The sequence below is a fragment of the Lineus longissimus genome, chromosome 19 (genome assembly GCF_910592395.1).
Source record: "Lineus longissimus chromosome 19, tnLinLong1.2, whole genome shotgun sequence".
NCBI classification, from domain to species: domain Eukaryota; kingdom Metazoa; phylum Nemertea; class Pilidiophora; order Heteronemertea; family Lineidae; genus Lineus; species Lineus longissimus.
Genome location: NC_088326.1, coordinates 13,124,217 through 13,150,139, shown reverse-complemented (window position 1 = coordinate 13,150,139; position 25,923 = coordinate 13,124,217). Strand labels below are relative to the sequence as shown.

The 25,923-nt window shown below is 37.8% G+C and overlaps 1 protein-coding gene across 11 annotated transcripts in view; it reads right to left on the bottom strand.

The window, feature by feature from the left end:
* LOC135503117 (glycine receptor subunit alpha-2-like) overlaps positions 1 to 25,923 on the bottom strand; it is a 107,375-nt gene that overhangs the window by 25,263 nt on the left and 56,189 nt on the right. For 5 of the 11 annotated variants that reach the window (XM_064796468.1, XM_064796462.1, XM_064796465.1 and 2 more), the window contains 7 exons: positions 22,681 to 22,710; positions 14,321 to 14,338; positions 11,239 to 11,256; positions 4,896 to 4,954; positions 2,857 to 2,924; positions 1,704 to 1,936; positions 228 to 310 (listed from right to left, as the gene is read on the bottom strand). In XM_064796468.1, the coding sequence (XP_064652538.1) occupies positions 228 to 310; positions 1,704 to 1,936; positions 2,857 to 2,924; positions 4,896 to 4,954; positions 11,239 to 11,256; positions 14,321 to 14,338; positions 22,681 to 22,710 (509 nt within the window). Of the gene's footprint in view, positions 1 to 227; positions 311 to 840; positions 924 to 1,703; positions 1,937 to 2,856; positions 2,925 to 4,895; positions 4,955 to 11,238; positions 11,257 to 14,320; positions 14,339 to 22,680; positions 22,711 to 25,923 lie in introns of all 11 variants that reach the window. The other 6 variants (XM_064796466.1, XM_064796469.1, XM_064796463.1 and 3 more) reach the window with 4 other exon arrangements.

Below are 25,923 nucleotides of genomic sequence, written 5' to 3'. Positions count from 1 at the left end.
AAAAATTGAAAGAGGCGGAATCTTCAGAAGACATATCTGGAGTTGCTTCCTACCGGGTCCGAATCGGCTCGGTGTGTGTCCATCTTAATGGCTTCGTCAACAGGTCACCTGGCTTCTTTTTTAATGGCCGTCTTTTTATGGCTGTTGTTACAGTTGACTATTTCCACTCTAACCGTGGCCGACCATAATGGACGTCTTTCAATTTAAAGCAGTATAGTCCCACTTACAGCTCTCCAGCAGCATTGGGCATTCCTGTGTGTCATGAGGGTATTTATGCAAGCGGAACGAGCACGCCAATCGAGCCGAGATTCTGAAATAATAATGTAGTTAGCGTGTATAACATGTAAACATAGAAACGGACAACACTGACAGAGAGCGTGACGAAGGTCAAGGTCAATGCAAAAGGTCAAGATCAGATATGAATCGCGCGCTAATACCAATTTTGATCCAACTGATTTTAAACAAATTTGATTTTAGTTATTTATCCAAAAATTGGAATGTTTACATTTTTTAGCAGCGCGATGGACATGAAATGTGCATTGGCTGGGTCCCGGATGTAGCGGACAAAGAGTGAGCCATGCTGCAGCGCCAAAAGAGAGATTCTCCGGAACCAAGACTATGCCGAAGAACAATAGCCAATTGGAGCATATTTGTTCCGACATTTGGTCCGTTAACAAAAAAAAAGTATTTTTGTAATTTCCAAGGACGGTTTTCTCAAATTGTGCTTTTTCCGGCAAAACGTTAAGAAATTAACTTTGTTAACGTTGACCATTTCCACTGTAACCGTGGCTGACCACGTCACCCTCTCTGTCCGATGATAGAAGGAACCGATCGACTTACAACTCTCCAACATCATAGGACATTCTTGTGTATCAAAAGGATACTTATGAAGGTGCATGGAGCATGCCAATCTGGCCGATATCCTGAAACATAATATCAGGGGTCAGCGCATGAGGTGATGAGCGCGGCCTGGGTAGAAATGCGCATGCTTTACCGACAACGACAACTAGAACTACGACAGGTTTGGAGGTTGGTATCGTATACGGTTACATGTAAGAGAACAAACAATTGATTTATAAATGCTTTTACACGTTTTGGCAAGTAGATAGGTGGTTCAATGACAACTAGCAAGATACAACTATCCTAGAGCAGATCTAGACTTGCATGTTCAAAGTGGAAGTAATTGTTGGAAGACTCATCCTAAATATCAGTACCAGGTGCTAACAGAAAAATCCATCACATTTTAAAACTTAATTGAAACTGGGTCATGCAGACGTTTCCTTCTCATACACGGTTTCAGTGAGGACCCAGAACAAAAATTCCGCTGATACTTCTTTAGAGATTCATAAGGATTGCACATGTTCACAATTAAGATCCTTTACCAGAATCCTATAAGAATCCTATAAGAATCGTACCGGGAGTTACGATCTGAGTCAGTGTTGAAGGAATACTATGTATGATGTGTGACAAACCACTTCGGAGGAACAGGAACACTTTTCGGACCAAACATACTTTTTCACCGTTTTTATGTTGTTGTACTTCCACTCTACCAGCGGCCAGATGAAGTGTTTACGTTTAATGGATCTATTCTTCTTTCCTTACCTGGACACCCTAAGCGAAAATCTCAAATTTCGTTAGGCCTACGTAAAATATAATGACTTTTCTTCAACTGAATCTCGCTAAACGATACTAGACTGACTTACTTCATCGCATACCAAATCTTTCCCGTATTATACAAACGCATCAATCTGTTAGGTATGGTCACATGATGGAAGCTCGCGGATTTTTCATTTCTAAAGAAGACATCCGGGACCCATAGTTCGTCCCATTTTCCATCCTCGAGTTTTATCATCTGTTCGGAGAGACCATCCGTCGGCGTGAACTCCAGCCGAGGGTCATACCATGTTTGCCGAAGATAGATGTTCACTGAGTAGTCCTAGCAAAAAGAGAAGGTTCTATAATGTGACATCAAGTACAGATCCTTTGATAGCAGCATACAATACGTGTACTTGCCCTTGGCGGTTGACGCCTCGTATCGACCCCCACGAAAGCTGTTTCCTCGGGGTCGGTGTTATCAAGATTTTCCCTGATAACCATTTGATAAGACAGTACAACAATGGTCATTTAGACCTGGGTGCGAGCGAGGTTTGACAATAAACCGTGTATAAGGCAAGGCCTGAATTCTTTTAACTGCGAGGTAAGGTGCAAAATCAGGTCATTTAGCTTTGAGTTTGAAGGTAAACTATCATTACTGCGCCAGCTCAAGCCTAGAGCGATCGCATCCTGGGACTATCGCTAGGGTTACCTGTACTTTTATCTTCCGAGGTCCGACTTCAAAACAAGATGTCACCAACCAACCAATAAAAGCTAAGGTCTGGATGTGAACCATCTAATCGAAAGTGTAAGCCTCACTGAACACGTTTAATGTATTTTAACGGATCAGTGGATATGAGGGAACGGAAACCCCTGCGACCCATCATTATGGCTTCCATTTACAGCTCCCGATAATCATTTCCACCCCATTTGAGTTTGCCGCTAAGCGGGCAAATTAATGATCGCGAGTTCCAGGGCGACCTTTTCGTTCGGTTGGTGATAGCCAAAACGTCATGCTGACTTGGCGATCAGACATCCCAGTCGAAAGACACTCCAATTTCAATGCACTAAAGGCTAACATCCAACATTGTAATTGAAAATGAGAATTCACTCCCATCTCCGTTCGAGCCCTGCTTGTCCAAAATTGACGAATATTCACTAGTCCGACTTTAAACGCAGACTCGGTCGTCCATCCTTAGTGAAGATTCACTAGTACAGAAAAGAATTGAATTGTCGAATTACAACAACGACTTCTGCACTCACCATCGTCTGCTCGTTGATAGAGTAGAAACTGTTGATATAGATGCCGAGTTTGACTGTCGTGGCATTTTCTGAAAATGACAATAGGAGACAATGAGAGAGTGACCAGGGCTTGCGGAGAACACATGGTTAAAGTCACATACCGACAAACACAGACGTACAAAGTTAAATTTGAAACATCTTATACGATTCAAACTTTGAGACAATAACAGAACTGACTTTGCGGAATACTGGCCGCTTAATGTTGTAGGTGGTGCATCAACGCACTCAGCTAATATAGACCTGAGCTCGTGGATATTATCTCCAGTTCAGAGCATCTTTTTAAAAGTTGATGGATTGGCGGATAAATCCTTGGCTGCCAGTTTCTACCAATCATATCCATTCTTCTGGTTTTGCCATCTTATGTAAATGCATCAAAAGCACCTAATATTCTGCTTATGTTGTGTTGTGTGTTTGATGCAGAATACCCAGTGTTTGTTAAAAAGTACTATCTAGGAAGTAAAATCACTTACCTTCAGTTAAAGCATTAGAGAAAACCCGAACAGTGCTATTGAATGGTGTACCATTCGCATTCAGCATTGTTCTGCATTCCACACCAGAATTTGGATCAATTTGAAAACCTTTTCGAACAAGGTTTCAACGGCAAAAACTCAACAGAACTTGTCAACAACGTGATTGACGGATGCCAAATGTTGATTTGAACACTGATATAGTCGTTACTAGAACGAACTTGTTATTTCTAATCCCAACCATTTCCACTTAAAACCGTTCTTTGCGTAGCAAAAACAGATCTACGTACTTGTTCCAATACCAATGCCGCGCCAACTCCAACCACAAGCCTTCTGCTTGTCAGACACATGCTTTGCTTAGTTTGGAGAAGATCGCAGATCAACACACCTTCCGAAATCCGTACCCCAAATGCAAACCCACCAAAACAAACCCGATCAACTCTGCCCAACCATTTCCGAACCGCAAACATTCACTACCTTTTCTCTACCCGCACGACAACCATTTCCCAACGACACGCATTCATTAGTTTATCCCCTGTTAGCGCAAGCCTTCACGGGAGGACTGCTGCCCTTCCTCCTGACCTACACTCGCGACAACCATGTTCGAACGAGAACAGTCACTACTTTAATCCCCAGTTTTAACCAACCCCGATGAAGGGAGGCATACTGGACATGCCAACCATTTCCCAGCCACACACATTCACTAGTTTTATCCGAATTTGCGCCAGAATTCACGAGAGGGTACACCTGCATGCCCTTCCAGATGACAACCATTTCAAATTCCCAACAACAGCACGCATTCACTACTTCTATCCCCTGTTTGTACCCCAGGAGAGGACGGCCGCCTATCATGGCCTATACCCACGCGAAAACTATTTCCGACATACACACAGTCCATATATAGTTTTATCACCCTGGAGAATAAATTCCCCAGATTGCCGAGCATCTTATCAGGCCTTCCAACTTACCGAGCAGACTGCCCTGGGTAGTGCTCCTTGAGGCCTGGGAGAATGGCTGCCTCACAAAAAACCATCCATAGTGGACGCTCGTTGGTAAATTAAAAAAATCAAACTGTGTCCATCTGGTAACATGGACAATATGTCATCATATGCCCTAAATTTCGAGGTAAATTAACCAGTGGCTTACTCTGTGGTGCACGCACAAAATCCATCTATGATTATTTTACAATTTGTTCGCACAATAGGACAAACCAGCAATGCACTTTTCTCTCTATATGATGCAAATCATGCTTGAAGCACCTTATCACCAGATGAACACAACAATATTTAGTTGAAAGACCCAACAACGCAGTTTTTCTAAGTTTATTAAATAAATTTTCCTTTCCCAGGACAGGCAAGCTCGGCAAACTGGAAGGCCTGATAAGATGTTCGGCAATCTGGGGAAAAGATTCCCCAGCGTGTTTATCCTCAGCCTAACTCCATGAGAAGACTGCTGCTCTGCATGGCCTACCAGACATGATAACCATGTCCCAACCATACACATTGACCACTTTAATCCCCAGTATGCGCCTACCTCCATGAGGGGACTGCTGTCTGTCATATCCTTCCAACATGTCGTTAACTATTCTGTGCCTAGAATACGACAGGATAGTTGATGGATGAGAAGGATGAAGACAAGGAGGTAAAGATCAAAGGTCAAAAGTGAAAATTACTCCTCCCATTTAAGATAAAGTGAAAAATACAATCTGTGTACTGGTCAAAACTTTGAATAATTAAGAAAGTGCATGTAGTTCTAGAAGACTCGACGGAATGTCTCTGTGCTTCTTTGAAAGGATTATTGCATACATTAATGAATCACGAATGGACAACATTAGCCGTGTCAAAGAAATAAGTGGCATGTAAGGAAGTGAAATACCATGGTACAGCGTTGCTTTGAACTCCTTTTTTTTCCAACATTGTTTTCCATTAGGCACGATCCAAATTGATAAGGTGTCACTTTGACATTGTGTTTGTGTGGCTGTTTTGTATATCTTAACCAAGACTGTCAAAGTGAGGTGGTAATCAACTGTCATATCGATGCAAAGGACTTTGCTGTGAACTAAACACGAAGCAATTTGAACTCTAGTGCAATGCGAAAATACAATTTTTGTCCCACGAGACCAACAATTTGGACAAGACAAATCATGCTTTATCATATAAACATCAATTATACTCAATACGAGACAATTATTCAAAGTTGTGACCAAATATACAGATTTTGGATAAACATTGAACGACTTCATTTTCTTTGTGGTATCAAGCAACTTTAACCTTAAAATTGGATTCATTTTCATTCTCTTTCTTGGCTGCATGTGGTAAAGACATCCTTCCAATGGTCTTTAGTTCAGTTATAATTATTTTCTGTTCCGCGTTTGATGGTAAACAACGTGTTTGAGGTATCTTAGAGCCAGCAAAATTAATGGGTAACTAAAATCAACAAAATCTGGCTGAATCTAAACTCAAAATAAGGACAACTGATGCTATATAATAATGCTTATCAAGTTCAAAGAAAATCCATAATGCATTTCTGCAGATATTCTTAACTGAACCATTGCCAGAAAGAAACATGCTATCATGAATCCAGCATCAATCACTTGAGATAAATGATTTACGTGCATAATATAATGCGTTTAGAATCAGTAACGCCCTGGTTAATATAAATCCCTAAAGAAGCAATGGTCATTCTTTAAAGATAAAGTTAAACCAGCTGGCCTCATGATGAATTTTTTCATCTTTCAGAGTCAGTTCAAATTTTTGAAAAACTTTCAAAGTCAAAAAAGTTTTGGGACTGATCATGTTAAGCAGAAAAAAAAACAAGTGAAAAAATATTTGGAAATAGACATTTTTTCATCCTTCAGAGCTGAATTTTTTCTTAAGTTCAAAATTCTGAAAAAATTTCAAAGCCAAAATATTTTTGAGGTTGATGATGTTTCTTCATTTTGAGCCGAAAAAAAAACAAGTGAAAAAAATATTTGGACTTGACATTTTTTTTCCGCGGTTCCACTGTATATTCACAATCAGGGCTTGCAATGTAATCGTCAGCCATGTTTTCTATGAGAACTAAACCAGTTAAAGGTACCCTGATCGTAATTCCATTAGTTCTGTATATCTTGTACATGTACATGTACGTGTACATGCATGGAAATATAGCCACGGTTTAGGTTATATAGAACGTAATTGACCTTCCACGTGAGCACCTGCTTGTAAATACACATCTCACTCCTCGATTAACATACAACAATTACTGTAGATATGATATAAATCGAGGACATATTGCTAGAGATAACTATTCATTTATTACTGATTCAAAAACATAAGCTCCAAGCTTCTACATTAAAATTGAAATATCTGTCAATGCTATTATGCCACAGAGCAAGAAGTACGTGAGAAACTCAATGCATATAGGCTAAGAGCAAAAGGTAATTTATTTACGTGCATTCTCATGCAGTATCGTTTCACAGATAGATCCAATGTAGGGCATACGAAACAAATATAGTGTTACATTTGGTGTATTATTTCTTCAGAAAGCCTGTTGATAGACATAAGTCTACTCCAGCAGGAGCAACACGCTACTCTTAAGAAATGTGTTGGGGTTAAGCTAACTTATGAGTTAGAGCAGTTTAGCGATTGCCCTGGAGTTTATGGACTTACATTTGCATTTGTGTAGCATCATGCCATGCCTTTGGTCTATGATTGAGCTGAATGTGATTGTAAGGGTTTTTATTACCACCATCTTGCACACTCCCAAAAAAAGTCATATCATTTAAATCTCACGGAATTCTTGAACGATCTATATAAATAACAAAAAATATCATTGTCCTTAAATATATGAACAAATAGAGGACACAGAAGAAAAAAGTGGTAAGTTGATAGCTCAAATGCCCCTTCGAATACCAATTAGTTGCATCCCAATGTCACTTGGGGCATTTCGATAGATGGCTAATGCACAATAGAATATAAAAACAACAACTCATAAACGCTTTGCTTCATAGAATAAGATAAGCAGTAGTCTTCTTGCTGCTCACATAGGCTTCCCTTTATAACACTGATCTAAACCCATAAAAAACACAATATTGGTCAGTATACGATTCACGATGGTGAAGGAAAAACGATCTTTTTTTGTTGTTGTTTTTGTTGTTGTTTTTTTTTTACTACTCAGTATCTGCTTCTTCGTTTCTCACGAAGAACAGACATTAAACACACCCCATATGTCGTACATTCAGGAACCATCTAGATTTGCAAGAGGCAAAAGTGGGATGCATATAAAAGTCATCCATATCACTCGCTCAAGGCAGAAAGAAAAACATGCACCGCTAGTGTACAGTTGACAAGCCAGTCGAGGATGGAAATCAAGTCAGCAGATAGACATGCTGTTACGTGCATACTTGCAGTTCTTTGTTTACTTTTTGGTTTTGATATCTATGGTCAGTTGTTTTTATACTCCTTTTGGTAAAGTGGCAAATTGCAGATTTGCTAATTTTGCCTTTTCTAAATTTTAGCTTAATCTTAAATGTTGTTATCGTGTAAATTAGATATTGGCTATCGAATGTAATTGATACGGCATCTTGTAACACAATATTAGGAGATAGGGGGCGCTTTCAAAAGTAGGAGCTGTCATATTTTGTTATTTGACATAAAACAGATGAACTGGACACCATGCCAGCTGTTTTGTTATCTAAAATTAAGACATAATCTTAACCATAACCATATGTATGCTAAGTATAAGCAGAAATGTAAGATATGATTTAAGTGATGATGAAGCCTGGAGAACTGAGCATGTAAGATAATTGGGAATTTTAGAACCACAGAACTAAGGAAACTTACGAATAAATTTGAATTTGAAATTAAATGAATTATCACGCACGCTGTACCAATGATAGATTAGAGACAATCTATTATTGACAGAACTCATGAAACCAAAGAAGAACTGAAATATATCACAATGTTGTTTATGTAGATTTCATTTCTCATCAAAAGGATACAGCTTTACTTAACATATCGATGGATTAAACAAAGTCAAAGAAAGTGAGGAAGGGGTTAGTTTTGCTGGCTCAAAGAATTTCCATGAAAGAAGGGCGAAGCTTCCCAAAAATCTCAAGTAGATCGACAAGGATCGCAGTCCGAAATCAACCCATTATTTTCAAATGACCATACCTTCATACAGATATTTAAAGTGCTCGATACATTTATGATGAGTTTACTAATGAGTGACACCAATTACACTCACGACTCTGATCTATGACACCGGTTGTCAATGAAAAGAAGAACATTGAGAAGAAGGATGGAGCTGTGAACCCGTCAGACTATGTCAGATATAAAGACATACTCTTGGGTTGAATAACATTACCGGCTCTCCTTTCTGTGAACATTTTGCTCTGCACATGTAACACATGACCCCTGTGCAACAGTGGAAGTATTAATACACGCTCACATGATAAACGTGTGTAGCCCACAGGGGATATGTGCCGTGTGTCTTGCATTCAAATGGATAGGAAGAGCTTCCTTCGACCGCACAAACACCACGCGATGTAAAACAGTTTTCTGAGAATCACTGTGGTATTAAATTTCAGTGAGCTAGTAACCAGAACTATTTAAGAAAGTATTGGTAACTAACTATTTTTCCTTAAAACGATTTTAAAAGATGAAATATCACTAGAACTAGAATCATAATAACTGAAAAAACTTTATACTAATCCATGGTCTAGTTTTAAATTTTGGATACCAAAACATTCCCTCGAACAAGTCTGTAATTTTTGCAATTTTGTATTTTGCAATTTGAACGTTTCCAAAGATGTTGCAATTTTATTTGGTCATCGAATGCACCTGAAAATAATGCTTATTAATTGCAGGAATATTCAGTAAGATTAAGCATTTAACAAGTTTGACAAGAAATCTTCTTGAATGTTGATTGAAGAGCTGATTGTTTGTCGTTGATAAATATAACTAGTTGACAAATTGACATATTTGAGAAGTCTGAAATCCAGAACTGTATTGATATGCATTTCACTTTAAAGGCAGGAGTACAAGAATTGGGATATTATGTCATCGAGTTAAACTTTAAAAGAGAGTAATATATGAGATACTGAGATAATTTAGGTTAATATCTTCGCTGTAGCCCCATCTGGCCGGACTGGACGTACGTCTTAACGTGCACTACATATAAGCCGATGAGCAAAGATATTAACCTTGATGATTTATGAAATGTGAAATCTTTACGACGAGGATATTTTCGCAAATGGTTAAAATATAACCTCGCAAACATTGATATAGGGTTCCTAAGAAGTATATGAAGTTTGTAAGTGATGCAAAATTATCATTCTGATGAATATTGTTATCTTCAGTTTAAATATTATCATTATGTTTTGCATATAAACGTATGATTTAAACGCATGTTAAAATTGGATGGATGAATATTGGTACTTTTAAATATTTCATAAAGCCAATTTTAACTTTTAAGTGATAAGTTAATGAAATTATGACATTCAATCGTTGAGAAGCCATCTGAATATGTGTTCATGGAGGTATTCGTAGGCCGAAGAAAGATCTGGGCAGCACCACCATCGGACCTCTTAAAGGTATTGACTCAACTGCTACATCATGTATGATCATTATGGACAAGTTTACGGGTCCTGTTGGTCATCACCCTCGGGACGGTAAGCATTGTGAAGAAATTAATTATGATAAAAACAGATCAGCACTTTGGCTATATCGAACTACCAACTTCCAATGACACAGAAGTCAGCAATAACTGTTGGTTGTTTAATCTTCTTTTTGAAAACGTCAATCTGATAACAATAAGGTCACAGATAAAATGGTCACCACCCAGGCCTTTCCTCTCCAATGTAAGAGCAATGATAGAGTAGACCACTGCATGTGACACTGAAATTGTAAAATAGTCAATTGTGCATATCTAAACAGTGCAAAGTGCATATCAGGAAAATGATTATAATTTCTGGTCCGTATAAGCTTAAGATTTTAGTTTTATATATTTTGGATATTTTAGTTTTTTTTGATAAGTTTTTTTGATCAGTTTCGATGAATTTGTCAGCATGCAGTCATATAGTGTCGAGTAAACATAGACAGTGTAAAATTGGGTGTCATCCCTGCATAGCAGCTGTAGCTACTTTAGCGAGAAAATCCCCTGTTGACCGTCGGAACTGAGGGCTTTACTACCTGGTTCAGAGCTGTAAGGCTACTGCCCATAAAAGAAGGTAATTTCACGAATAAAAAAACTTGTCACAAAGGAGTTTGAAATCATATCTTTTTTGCTTCACAGCGAATACATTTATCTCAACTATAACAAGTTAAGAAGTAAAACAATTATCATGTACTGAACTATGAAAGTATTTCTACCCATATACTGATTTCACTTTTCATATACATGTAGAAACGACCACCTTTTCCCAAGCTCACTTTTTGATTGAGCTTGGCGTTATGACATGGTCAGTTATGGTAAGTAATACTTATTCAAACAATTCTCCTTTATCAGGAAAGTCTATCAAAGCAGAAAGACGATAGAGCTCCTGAGCCTTACAAACTCAAACTAAATACAGCTCAGAGATTTGTTAGTTAATTCACTGTATTTTGTGCTATAATATGGTCAAATAGTGACATGTACTGAACACTGAAATTTATAGTCAACCGTATTTAGCAAAAGTGGCATCTGTGTATTTTACTTCATGTTAAAAAATCAGCAATTAAAAATATTAAAATAAATTTGCCCTCAGTTCCTTTCGGTCTAATTAAAGCTGTTACAAATAAAGTCAGTCAAGCAATCAGAGGTCAGTCACCATATAAAGCTATACTTAATGATACGATGTATGACAGATTTGAACATTGTTACCAAAGTATGATGTGTTTCTAAAATCATGACTCACATGATCTCATGACCTGTTCTGAAATATATAATCATGGGTGATATATACTTACAATACAACGGCATGTTTTAGTAGGTAAGAAAAATATGAGTGCAACTGTTATGTACGACAACAGAAATGTATAAATGGAAAAACGACTCTGGAGAAAAAGGGTGAACCTAACAAAGAAATTCGTAAAATTAGTCTAATAATTGTAAGTATAATTTTAAAAATGTTAAAATGTATTAAAAAATGTACATGAAATCCTCACAACACTGAGAGAAATATCTGGTTTTATGTTTTTGATAAAGCGGAATGGTCGCAGTTCCCTCCTGGTCGCTCGGCATTCATTGTGCACGTTTTTGTACGTCCAGTGCGGCAAGACAGGGCTAGTAAACAATTACACCACCAGGAGGCAAATGAAACAGATCAGTTGGCAATTTGCCAGTTTAGATGTGAAAAATCATGGGTCATATATGGAAAACACAACCCAGAAAAAATAAAATTTTAAAGTAAAATTTCATAAAAATACGAAAAAAGGGGGTAGTAGCAACATCGATCATCAAAAAACCCAAATTCAGCAACAATGAGGCGAATGAAATATGTCTGACGAAACATCATGCACGAATGATATTTACCAAATGTGGTCAAAAACGTTGATCAAGCGTTTTTGTACGTCCTCTTCGTTGAATTTGAAGGAAAAATACTGGCCTATCCCCATAACAATGTGAGCATGGGGTATGCCCCTTTATCTCAATTCAATGTGGTCTGGGGGCTGCCAGCTTATTTAGAAAACCTAGAGTTTAAAACTCTTGACCTATAGTGTTAGGTCACATTCGGTGACATTGCTTGCTTGGTAAATTTGTTCTGGTGATGATTTCCCATGAGCGAGTTTTTGCAAGACTCAATCATGGTGTATACAGCTTTCATCGTAGCTCCAGCATGGTCAAGGGAGAAATGACAATGCATGATATTGATGAAATATTTCAACAATTGACATGACCCGAGTAAACCATGTTATTTCTCATTATCAGTATAATGACATCATGAAGTGGCACTCGGATGCTGATGTGACAACGGCAACAACTGTAAATATTGAAATGTTTTCTTGGTCATCTTATCACAACGCCTACGATGACATTGATCAAGTAGTGTTGCATCCTTCATATAAGCGTTGCCTGTATTGGGATATCTTTTGACATGTGTCGATTTTGCAAAGGTCGTTGTTCAGGCCAAGGCATCCAAATGCCGTCCACATTATGCTCCACAGTACAATATGTATATCCTATCCAAGAGTTTGCAAGTTGACCAATGTTGCAAGTTTGCCAAGACTCACTAAAGGGAAAGGTAAAACAATTTGTGCGCTTCTTTATTTTTTCAATCCACCAAACATCCATAAAAATGAAATGTTAACTTTAAAAACAAAAATTGTGCATGACGAAAGTCTAAATCGGTATTGCAATCAATTTTTTTTGTCACGATGTCTTTTTTCGTGAATTTTATTTTGGTATGTTGTGTTTCGCCAGACTTATTGAACCGTATGAAATGAAACATGACAAGTGTACAACATGTGCTATGTCTGGGGTGAGATTGCTTTACTTCAGGTCGAGAGTAAACCGAGTAAAAGGATCAAAATCGGGATCTTGTCGTTTGAATACAACTTTTTTTATTTCGAAAGAGCCCCGGTAAATATTCTCATGGAACATACACATTCTTCAATGTACTATGACAATAGGTTGACCGGAACTATTATTTGTAATTTGAAAGTCGATGGAGTTTCACTTAATAGGTCTTCTTCCCAAAGAACTGTTAATTGAGGCAAGTATGAAGACTCAGAGACGCCTCATTACATCTTAACCATCCACACAAAGGATTGGTTGTGCATTCAAGTCAAACACTGTTAGACTGATCGTATCATGTAAACTTCACCAAGTATGAAAAAAAAGAAGTACGTGCAACTATTCGGAATTGTGTCGTGAAAGTTTGCAACTAAAACCTATTGCACCAATCCTTGCCAATCAAATGTGCATTAAACACTATCACAGAATTCAGTGTAGTGATGCACGGGATAGACTATGCATTGCGAGTTGTTCAGGTTGGTTGGTCTTCAGTGGAGTACGAAGAAAGGAATTTGGCCATATCGACTTTGATGAAAGAGGCTTTAAGCTGTCATTTCCCCATCGAGGTAATACGATTAGGCCCAATCTCACTGTGTTTTACTGAAGCAAACCCAATCAGAAGAACTTGCTATGCCTAGTCTGTCACAAGAATCACAATGGAACTGCACAAAAAAGGTACAATTTGCGAACACTAAATCTCAGGAACACTATTCTTAGGGGAAAAACATACTCTATGTCTTCACGCCTGTAAACGAATCATGAACTTGAGGTGATAAATTATATCGTGTGGCCATTTTCATGGCGTACATCATGAGATATAACATTGCTCAGGCACTTTGGGGGAATTCTGCTTCCAGTTTTCAAGGAGCAGCTTCATCGAACTAAACTAGAATCGAACTTGATTCTTGAGGTAACCAAACAACCACTCGACTGGGAATGGAACCAGTGACTTCTTGGTGATTTCAGAGGACGACCATCTATTACTGCTGGACTAGATAAATATAACTCAACTCTGGGCAAGCCAGCCTTTCCATTAGTTGATACAACTACTAGTAAAGCGGTGGACTTGAGACATGCAAACGCCATCATATCTTTCAGAAAGTAAGACTTAAAATGTCAAAGACATATTTGAACACAAAATATTTACTCATTTTGTAATGTGCCAGAGCACAGTTCATCAAACTTGGTTTATCATCATGCCGGACTTGTTGCCACCGGGTAATTGTTACCATGAAGTATCCCTTCTGAAGATCCTGACAACTTTTTTCTACTTTAACTCCATAATCTACTGCAGAAATTGTCACCATCGATTTTGATACTTTTCTAAATTTATTACGGACACAAGACCTATAACATTGCTATCACTTATGAAATGATGTGTGATGTGATAGGTCTGTGTTTGGACGTATACAACATTTAGATATTCAAACAAAGCAGTTTAGGAGGAGGATAATAGGGGGCGAAAGAATGCCAAGACTACTTACAGGATCGTGGAGGTGGTCCTTGAAAATAAACAAAGATCGCACATTCAAGTAAGGAAATATCAGAGGGAAAGAGAATACTCGCCACCAGGTATCAGGACCTGGGCTTGGAACATACAGCTTTGCATTACATGCGACCGCTTGGCACGAAGTCATCCTGAGAATGTCTGTAGGATGATTAGAAATAAGTCAAGAGAGCAGAATTCATTCAAATGAAAACAAAAGACAAGAGGAAGTATGAGATAGGGTATTTCAGTTTTTGACAGTTTGCATAAATAAACTTGACAAGGGTTCATTCTCAGGTCGAAAACTCTGCTTAGATTCTTATAACATTCTGGTTTTAAGATCGTATACAGCTTTGATTGCAATGTGCAGTTTTCGGAAGATTCTCTCGAGGTCCTGGATTTGAGATCTTCAATTAGAATCCTACAAGGATGATGTACCAATTGAACATGTAGATACATATGAAACTGTATATGAATATAATCTTAAACACAAATCTATAAGAATCTTAAAAGAGATGTCATCCCTGGAATTTCACCATTGAAATTGGACTTAAACTTTGCAAAGTTTGCAAAGTGGTGAACGACCACAGGATGGGGCTGGGCTGTAAGATAGTAAGTTCTGAAAAGAAGATTATATTAGAAGATGTGGCGAGATGTGCATTCTTAAAATGAGTTTATGTAAGTTTTAAGATCGGTTTCAAATTTGGAATGTGTGTTCATCATTATGTTTTCAGAGATGGCAATCGTTTCATTGTGATTGCTGTTGTTAAACACCAGTGTCATGACAACGCGAAAGTCGTGATCGTCTTTCATACAATGAGAAAATACTTGCGTATGCTGTGGACATTTGTAATCAATCCTGACCCAGACGAACAACAAATCAACCGCAATTGCAAACACGATTGCATGTCCTCTTTGATCAGATGTCTTGTCTCCTAAGCCAGAGAAATATCAATATTTCCCTTTGTGGAGTTATTGCAATAGCATGGGTCATAAAGCAAAATCATATCAAGGGATGATGCATTTATTGAAAAATCACACAGGAACTCGGGGCATGGTCTTCAGCTTGACATGCCGAGGGGTATTCATAAATGGTAAGACTTTGGGCTGTCATTTGTGGGAGGAAGAACTACTTAGTTTTGCAGGTTCAGAGGCGGGATTTTGATAGTTGAGGTTGTTTGTTGTTGTTCACGCTGACACGCATGCATAAAAAACCTAACGGCCAAGTTAGAAAACACTAACGCCCGTCCGCCATGTTTTGAACGAAAGGTCAGCCATGTTTCAAGCGCCCTCAGATATGATAGACTACCAGCAGGCCGCAGTGGCGCTACTGTATTCACCAAAAGAGCACTGCATGTTTCGCACGACTATTGCTACCTCATCAGACAGTTCCTCAATACACGCATGGTTTTAATACTAGCAAAGCGGGAAATTGTTTTGCATCTTTAAAACTCGAAAAATAGCTAGGTGCTCCTATAATCATCAGAGGGTGTCATGTTCATCTCCTGATTATGTATCTTATGAATTCACTTTTCCAATATTGTAAAACGGCATATTTAAGTGGTCAATTTGAAAGTAAATATGGTACAGATGTCACAAAAGACTCCATTCTGTCAAGTTTGTAGTAAAATGACAAACAACATCTACAACTCTATAACGGCTTCATGGCACAGTTGGTAAGACGGTAAGAGTCAAGTGGCGAGGGTTCCGAGTTCGAACCCGCTCTAGGATAATTTTTCATTTTTTTCACCAGAGCGTCTCTGTGACCTGTCTCGTCATTGTTTGTGCAGTCCAGTGAGACCAGTCGCTGGGTGTCTATCATGTTTCAAGTGAAGTTGGTCGTTTGGTGGTCGGGCGTTTGTGTTTTCTAACTTGGCCGTTAGGGTTTTATGCATGCACGTCAGCTTTAAGCCGAACGTCTTACCAAACACCATTACCAACACGAAGAGGAGATACCAGTTGTATGTTATCTTCATTCACCAAAACAGAATTATCTACAAGAAACCAGTCCGGAGCGGAGAGCATTTAGCACTGATTCAGTCTTCAAAGAATGCGATATCTTACTTTATAAGGATGTCAAAATAATTGCTCTCCACTATGTTTCTAAGCCACTCAAAGAACTTGACATGAATCAATCAAATGTCGAAAATCTCTTTTTAGATTCATGCCTTTCAAGGAATCCCATGCCAATTCCCCTGAGATTTCGCCTAAAATGGGTATAATACCCTGCCCCTCTGACCTTTTCCAAGCAAAGTACTGAGTAAATCAGGATGATTCCAATCAAATATCGATGCGATGCCAATCCCATCAAAATCTATAGAGCTTATTTGATCTATCGCTGCTTGTAAACCCAGGGGTTGAATCGCTTTGATAAGGTCAGAGATAAATCCAAATATTAATCAAGCTTTGATGAAAATTTGAAAACATTGGTGATGTATTGAGGTTTTGGTGTTTGATAAGGTCTGATATAAATCCAAATATAAATCAACCTTTGATAAAAATTCGAAATCATAAAATGATATATTGAAGGTTTTGAGTTAGTTTCTAGAAAATCCACCTTGCAGTTTTTCCTTATATGATTCTACATACTTCGTGTTTTGGATAAGTAAACCACTTCAAAGATCATGCGACAGAGGGAGTTGTAAATCCTAATGATGTTACCTTCAGCAACAATAATATAATTCCCTACCACTAAGGTTTATTCAAAGCAACATCGCACCAGCAGAAAAACATCAATCACGCCCATTGCCAATTCAATCTCTGCCGAAGATTGGTCAAATCACATTTAGATTTTCTTCTGTAATTTGCCATATTACGGATGCTGTGCATTTAGGCTTTGATACGCTTTCAGCAGAGTGGTCATGACATCGCCTGTCAGAGTCTATAGAGAGGGATTATTTGATATTCTGTTACAATGGCATAAAAGGTTCACGACCTATTATACATGATATACGGTGAATATGAAGTAATCAACAGTCCAAAGTGTCAGAAATAGCTATTGAAATACAACTATTTGGAAACACTGAGCATTCTAAATTCGTTACCTTCAGTAAGCCAAGCTTAGTTTGAAACTTTCTTTCTTCTTCAAACTACTCAGGCAAGGCTTTTCGTTGAAGACCATTGTCTATCAACAAAATAAATTTTGTGTTTGGCCTTGTTTCATTGCTTTCGAACAAAATGTCAATGTATAGATTTCTGACTTATATATTTTTTTGTCGGTTTGCAGGTATGCATTAGTGATAAGAGAACTGACCATCAATGATGCTCAAGGGACTGGCAGAATAAAAATTGCGACTTTACTAAACACGACGTGATTCTGTCGCTCTGAATTATTTACTACGAGCCATTACATAGCTCTGCATGATGCGATTCACTTTAAGCAAATGGCTATGCCCATTAGGCTGGTGACACGGAATGACAATTTGTGTTGAACTTTAGCTTAACTAAACGAGGTTTGGGGATAACTTTTCAGAACAAATTTGTCATGGTTTCAACATATTTTGCCAACTCTGCCAATAATATCGAAACATATACAAGAAAAAATGCACAAGCTTTGTACAAGAGACAAAAATTTGAACTTTGTTTTCTAACTCTTAACTCTCAATAAGTTGATACTGAATACTGGTTTCTCAATACGTATTGGCGCAGTTTTAAGTGACATGCATGTGTTGCTACACCTCCAAAATGTATATGAAGGTAATTTCACTGAAAACACGGGGTATCTATTCCTGGCACCTAAATAAGAATGACATCGTGCCTGTGGTAAAGCATCAGCCTTAACTGGAATGAATACTTGAAGAGTAGTCATAGCTCTGACTACTTGATCACGTTTACTTATCATAACAATTCATATTAAAACAATTTACCTTATCATGACAATTCAGGTAAAATAGAAATTTGAAAAGACAGAGAGATTAGAAAAAAGTGAAAGTTTGATAAGAAGGAAACAGATTGTTGTTTGCAAATTATGTTTTGAATTCATAAAAAAGTATAAAACTCCGAAAACCTGAAACGAAATTATTTTATATTTCATATCGTATCGTCTATGCAAATATCATTTTATGGTGAACGCGTCCAAATTGTTCTGGTAGCAACAAAAAATAAACCTTAACAAGCCTACCTCGTCCCCTAAGCGCTGCAGCTGCGAACACAATGACATAAGACAATAGAATGACGTACATGAATGGATGTATAAACCGCCACCTCCCGCAATGAAGCAAACATTTGACTATCTATGAACTCTTTTTGACAACAGAGAAGTTCTATTTACTACATTCAATCGTCAGGAGTTGCCCTCATTTTATATGTGATATTCCTACGATAGAGGACAGCACCTAGAAACAATGTGATCACAGTGTCTCCCAACTGCTGCCCTCTAACATGTCTGAATGTAATTGTTTTAAATATTTACAGCATGATAGAAATCACTTCTTATAACTTTAAAAGTTTGCGTGCTGAAGATGACACACGTGTTTTATTGGCGTTTTGGGAAATAAGGAAAATATTTGAATAATCGTAGTGTAGAAGATGATCTTTTATGGAGTATTTATACAACCTATGGCGACAATCACCAATCGATGGGTATATTCTTGGTTGGTGTCAAGACCTTCATAATTTCACCTGATTTTACCTAACCCGAAGTGTTACATGTACAAATACATGTATTTGCAAATACATGTATTATTTTGTACATTCACCACAATTGCTCATTCACTTTAAGAACTGAAGTATTGCATATTTTCTTTTACACTTCAGTTTTTAAAGTGCTTGGATCCTATTTTTACCACCCATGCCATAACCTTTATAGAAAGGCAAACACCGAACCATCACATGCATATAGAAAGTCGAACGATATGAACACAGCAAGTCTATGCCTGATTTAAATCGAATATCCAAAATGCAGATTTATGATGTATAAACGGGAACAGCCTAATGGGAAGCAAGTTTTGTGGTAGCCTCAGCCATCACGCCATTGATACAAATCTCACTTTAGTGCGTATCGACGGCTAGTTGACTTGATGCAAAGTATTGGGGAGAAAGCAAAATAATGCTGACGGCCATGCTTGGGGATCAGATGGAGGATATTTTGCAATTGGTATAATTGGTATAAGGACAATATCTACTCAAAATGTTGTCTTTCAGGCTCAATATTTAAGTGTATTCTTTCATCTTATCGGACTATCGCATTTGGTATTAAAAAGCAAGTGGACGATCATTTTTGTCACTCAAACTTTATGTGTCCTAAACATAATTAGTGACATAAATTATTTCTAAAGAACAAGCTTTTGAATGTTAATTTATCTGACTTAAACCACAGTTTCAACATTCTATTTTGGGTTATGGATGACATTTTGAGAAATTTGATTATCGAGGTTCAAAATGACTGCAAAGTATGACTAATAATATGTAAAAGGTAAGAAGAAATTTTAATTTGTGAATTCAAATGCGACATTTATATTAAAAAAATCGATCAGATTTTTTGCAAAAGAACTTGAATGTAATACAAACATGTAATAAATGAATTGTGAAGTTTGTACGTGTAATATGATAAAATGTAAAAAACCTGAAGTTTAAACAAAATAAATGGGAGATTAAGATATTTGATTGAATGTATTGGGTGGGATGGGTTTGTTATAAGTTTGTTTTGGCTCATAACTAAAATACTGTGTAAAAAGCACTCTTTAATAAAGAGATAATATAATCGCTAATGCTCCGGATAGCGCCATCAGTTGAAATCAAGATACAAGTCCGACAAGACAGAAAGACCCGTGTTTAGTAGATGATCACACGGACATGGAAGGAAGGGATGACAGACACACCCCGGCTAATCGGTATCATAAATTCATAGTTCCGAGCATATGGCTCCCGTGTACCACGTCATATGAAATGCCTTTGTTTCTGTACTGGCTTTGTGGCTGGGTTTACACAGAGTTCATGATGTCACTTGACACTTGAAACTTCTCACTTGTCACGAGTATGGTCGTCAATTGACATAGGCTTATGACTCATCACGATATGTGCGTGAAAATCGATCGTGAATCCTATGTGACCCGTTCTTTGGAGAAGACTTGTTTGTTCCTACAAGTGACAACGTGAACTCTATTCAACCAAGCCTCAGCAGAACGTGTCTGAGATTTGCTCCAGTATAGACTCAGTAACAAGTACACATTAGGAAAATGCATGGTATCGTGTTGGGAAACGATCAAGGGAAGTAGCACCCAGGAAGACCAGATGCTCGGATATCAGTTCCTTTCCCGGAGATTACCTCTTATTGCTTGGGAGTCAAGATACCGATACGCTGATGTGAGACAAATGGGCAGGGATGGACAAAGGATACACCAATGTTTTTTTTTGTTTGATTGGTATGAGTTCATGTATCCTTAATCGAAGCATCTGTAATACATTTTGAGATGAAACGATCATTAGTTTAGGAGTTATGACACTTTTATATTTTCAGTTTGGCCCCCTGGTGGCAACTTCAAGAAACAGGTTGAGGCGGAATTCTTTTGTTTAGCTTTTTTGAAGAATGAAATGGGCCTCTACTATGATCAGACCTTATTGTCAGAAATGTCAGAGAGTGTATAAGAAAGTTCTCTGGCTCCCTGCATTTGAAGTAACTGTGCTGGTGTTAGTGCTAGTTGCATAATATTAATGGTAATCAACGTTAACTTCAGTGATGTTGTAGATAAGAACAAAATTCTTTAATTGAAACTTGAAATGAAGTACTTTTTTAATCACCTCACTTACTCATGATTTTCGTCGTGATGTATACTGCAATACAGTGGATATTTATACTACGTGTAAAAGAAAATGCTGTCCTACTTTTGACAGCTGCCTTTGAAGGAAATATTCTTTATCATATTGGTCGAGTAGAGAGGGAATCGACGAATGGCATCAATGCACTGCTCGTGCTTTTGTCGAACATGGTCACTGTGGACAGTTGTATACTTATATTACATTAACAAAGAGTCAACTGACCATCTTCTTTATATCTAGGTCGGTCAATTCCACTTGGCAAAGAAATTCCCTAGCTTTGTGGGCTTGTAAACCATTGCACAGATTCCAAAGACAAGACTAGGAATAGTAAGTTGTACTACTTTGTTCTCATTCAGTTGAACACAATGGAATCTACCCATGTAAATGTTGGTAATTGGGACTCAAGGCCGTCACTTCACTCATGCCTTTTTAATAAACATTGTCACATTCTATTGTGTTCCACTGATAACGAACGAAGTGGAACAATTACAATGCGAGTTCTGTCACGTAAATCCCCACATTGTTTACAAATAAAACGGCATGGGATTAGTTGAGGGATAGTGAACTACACTGGACATTGGTGGTACTTAAAAGAACATATATACAGTGGATCTTTATCAACCTACGTTTGTGTATCAATGTGAATCAACATGTAACATGTAGTTAGTACCACAAATAGCCAGAAGGTGGTAGACATAAACAGGAGAGAAGGAACAGATACAGAAATATTGGCTTAAAATCAAAGTACAGTGGCCTGAAAGGAACATACAGAATATGAATTGTTTTCCTCTCACTGTAAATGTATCATGTCTTGTTTCATTATAAACAGATGCACGGCCGCACATTAAAGAATGTGCAACCACTTGCTCCACTTAGAATGAAACGGAATTCACAACAAAACCTCCATTTTGTGTGAATGTATTTTTTAATGAGAGAAATGTAAGTTTCCATGTGAAAAAAAAGTTCAAGTTAACGTGAAAGATATGTTTTAAAAACAAAAACTGTTTGCTTGTGATGTTGTAATATGAATTCCAGAATGGCTACGTGAAAAAATGCACATATGCAATGGTTCGAAGACTCCCCTACAGAGGGCACAATGGAGCTCGATAGGTGGCGTGCGCGCATCCAGAACAATATATGGTGAACAATAAGGCTAACATTTGTATCAAGAATATCACCTGTCATTGGTTGAACACATATAACCTTCACCTAAGCATTGGTCTTAAGGTGGTGTTTTGGAACCATTCCTCGTTGATCAATGACCATTGGAAAACTTATATGCATGACTTCCCTGTGAATCTCACGATGACCACAGAACCAAATGACAAAAATGTTCATTTGCTTCCTATGATAAGAGGAGAGGGAAGAAAGTTTGCATCATTTGCAACTAAGTGTCATTCTTCATACGTTAATGATCTCGCCTTATGGACGATGTTTCATTGAATTGTAACTTAGTCTAAATTCCAAGGGCAGGGTATTTCAACCAATCACACGTGCTATTATCGATGACAAATGCATAGAAAAGCGTTTGGCAGAATACGTCAAAATCAACGATGCTTATAAATATTAATGAGCGTGACCTCTGACCTCTGTCATACTCACCTCTTTCCAAAGTCAAAGTCAAAGTCATGGCTGCAATGGAATTGACGTGTTAAATTGGGCACATGGACATGTGTCAGAATCCAGATCTTTAAGAAACCAATTAAGACGAATTTCAAATTAGCCAAATTTATGCATAACACGTTTGTTTATCCTGCCAGCCTAGTTTTCAACACATTAATTTACGACATGACCATGTCGATAAATGACGGGTGGGTTAACGTATGTACTATGGCGATAATTTTACGTGACGTCATCGAGCAATATCCAAAGCAGACGTCTCGCTACCAATACCGTTTGCGCATGCGCATGTAGCATTTCTGTTGAGGCTGGGAGTGTAACGCAAATGCATCCATGGCCGAAATACATACATCAGATTGTAACATGAAAAAAACCAGGTCGGAAATCAGTGTTTTTCAAAGTATCTTTTAATGTTTCATATTGTTTATACATCAAGTTATGTGATCATGTGAATTATCAACTAATTGTGGCGCATACTGACATTGGATGTTTGGTTCAGTGAAAAGACTAGACAATAATGAGTCAACCGCTTTAAGAATTAAGTGGCTGACACCTATCATACCACAATTCCGTTTATAAGATAGAGATTAAGATGTCCTCATTTGCTCCATAATTTGTTTACAATGTCACCAAGTGTAGCCAAGATCACTTAGATTTTTGGAGGATTTTGCTACACGATTTATTCCATGTCCATGTCCATGTCAATGTCCATGTACATGTAGAATATGAAACTTAACAATATTTTAAGCAAGGATCTTATACGATTTTTAACAGATTTCGTCATGGATTTTTAAGGAAATAAAAAAGACGAAAAAAGAATACTAATTAACAAATTGCTCCCGACGGCAAAGTGCAGAGTGTTATATGACCTTTTGTGTGACATATTTCTAGCAATAATGGTGATGATCATTAACCAATATCAATTAGTTGAATGTGTAATATTTCTGTATAATCTCAAAATTGCCATTTTAAAACAAAACTTCATCACTATTTTAAAGTGGGATTTCTTGTGCAATGTTGATATAACATTCGGGCTCTGTGGTAAAATGAACTATATTGTGCTCGATAAAATGAAATAACAAAATGAGATAATCTTCTATTGCTAGAATTCAATATAACCTTGATAGACGAAACGATCTGAAAAGAGATGAAAGCCATTTTATTAGAGAAAAGCTTGTCTAAAAGATCGACACTTCATCGGTTAAAAAAACAACTTTGAGTAAAAGCGAAAGAGTATGCAATACATGCTTCCCGAAATTGGTGGCTTGCATTGGAACTAACTGTTTCCCCTTGTCCGTCATTAAAGGCATTCAAGTGTGTTGGTCAACCATGACTATCTCCTTTGTCCCTCCACCATGAGGCCTAGTTTCCCCTTATGACATCACTATTTCTGGAAAGCGCCCCATTTCTGGAAAGGTGCATACAAGATACTCTTTAACACGGTGACTTGCTGGCAACATGTCGGCACATTGTTGGCAGCATGTCGGGTGCATTGGGGCAAACTCATTCGATAGAAGTGGGCAAATGATGTCAGGGTGGTTCAGCCTTAGTCGTGTTGACTTAATTAATTGGCAGTCTGCTCTCGTCTGCCATCCAATTCTCGCGCGAACACTCCGTTAAGTGTTCGATCCTCCCTAACGACATCCAGCCTCTTACATGTCTTGAGAGATCGATGACAAATAACAAGCAGCGTGAGTGATACACTGTTTAGAAATCTTGAGGGATTGTTACGCGAGGTGACGAATACCAGCGCCGGTGTGTCACATCGAGGGGAACCCAACGCGGAGTTGAATGTTGCAGAGAGACGAGGTGATGAATTGGCAATTGGCAATCCAGGTCGAAAACCTGAAAGTTGCGTACCATTGTGAACATGTACATATTGATCCTTTGCAAGGTTTAGAGTTATCTTGACTAAGAATCCTAAAAAAATCTCGTGAAGATTCTGTATTGTACATAGTTTACGAAAGGATATAAGATTTTGAATAAGAATATTCTGACTAAGAATCTATTGGAAATTTTGTTATTTTCACCGAAATGTTCAAATTAAATTGCATTTCGATTAGATTATTGTAATGTACCAAAGAGCAACGACCAATCTCGTTAGTGTGAATTGAAATTTAAAAAAAACCTGCATCAAAATGGTTGAAAAAGTGCGCCGTTTAATCACCTCAATTTAGTTAGAGTAGCTAAGTCGAACAAGTCCCCCTCATTCTCCAATCTAATCAGAAAAAGCAGTTGATTTTCACCATGCTAATTGCCGCCTTAATTTTTATCGCCATTCACCAAACAATGCAAAAAAAGTAATACATTGGAAGCAGTTTTCCATGCAAAATGTACGTGTCGTTCTTTTAAACCTCTGCTGGAACGGAAAGCCCCGTTAGCAAGGATCGAAATGAAATGTCAGCTCGTATTTTGCTGGTGATATTTCCTCTTGGGTCATAAATTAACGATTTTCAGGTCCGCTACCCAGGCTGCCGGCTAATGAGGGATGCGCATGAAGTGGATTTATTTTACCAAGAAAAAGTCCTCCACGATGAGTAAACAACTTTTAGATATTTCATAATTTGAGTTAGGTTCACAGGTCCGAAATCCCTATATGATTCTTATAAGATTCTAAGTTAAAATTGCATTCAGTTTCTCATACAATGCCGTACTTGTACTTGTGCAATGTGCGATCTCTACAAGAATGCTCAGTCCACGGCTTGATATGTAATTTCGAGTTGGTCTTGGCTCTTAAAGGGTTAAGCTTAAAAACACAACCAATAAATACAGAACAGTGCGTTGCAACATGACCATTTGTATGTTATTCTATTGGTAATTAAACACTTAAGTGTTTCGAATTTGAGACTCAGGACATAAAGTAATTGATATTAACAGTATGTTGGAAACACCTGCAAAATGTACAAACGATTCATCGACCCTCTTGGATTAAGTTGGGCAATTCACATGTCATTTGAATATTGACTTACTGATCATGCCGAACGTCGGGGTACTGACAGACGGGACACGTTTTGGCTATGATGTACACATTGCATTGTGACTGTAGTTCAGTCAGCTTGAATTTGCTGGTGACACACCATCTTCAAACCAACTCTCCATGATGTGTTCACCATCAAGACCCTTGGTTCTAGCCATTCTTATCTGAGAGTACAGAGATTTGACTCATCCACGGTGCCAAATATCATGGAGCGCTACCCTATATAATATTGCAAACCACGTATCTGA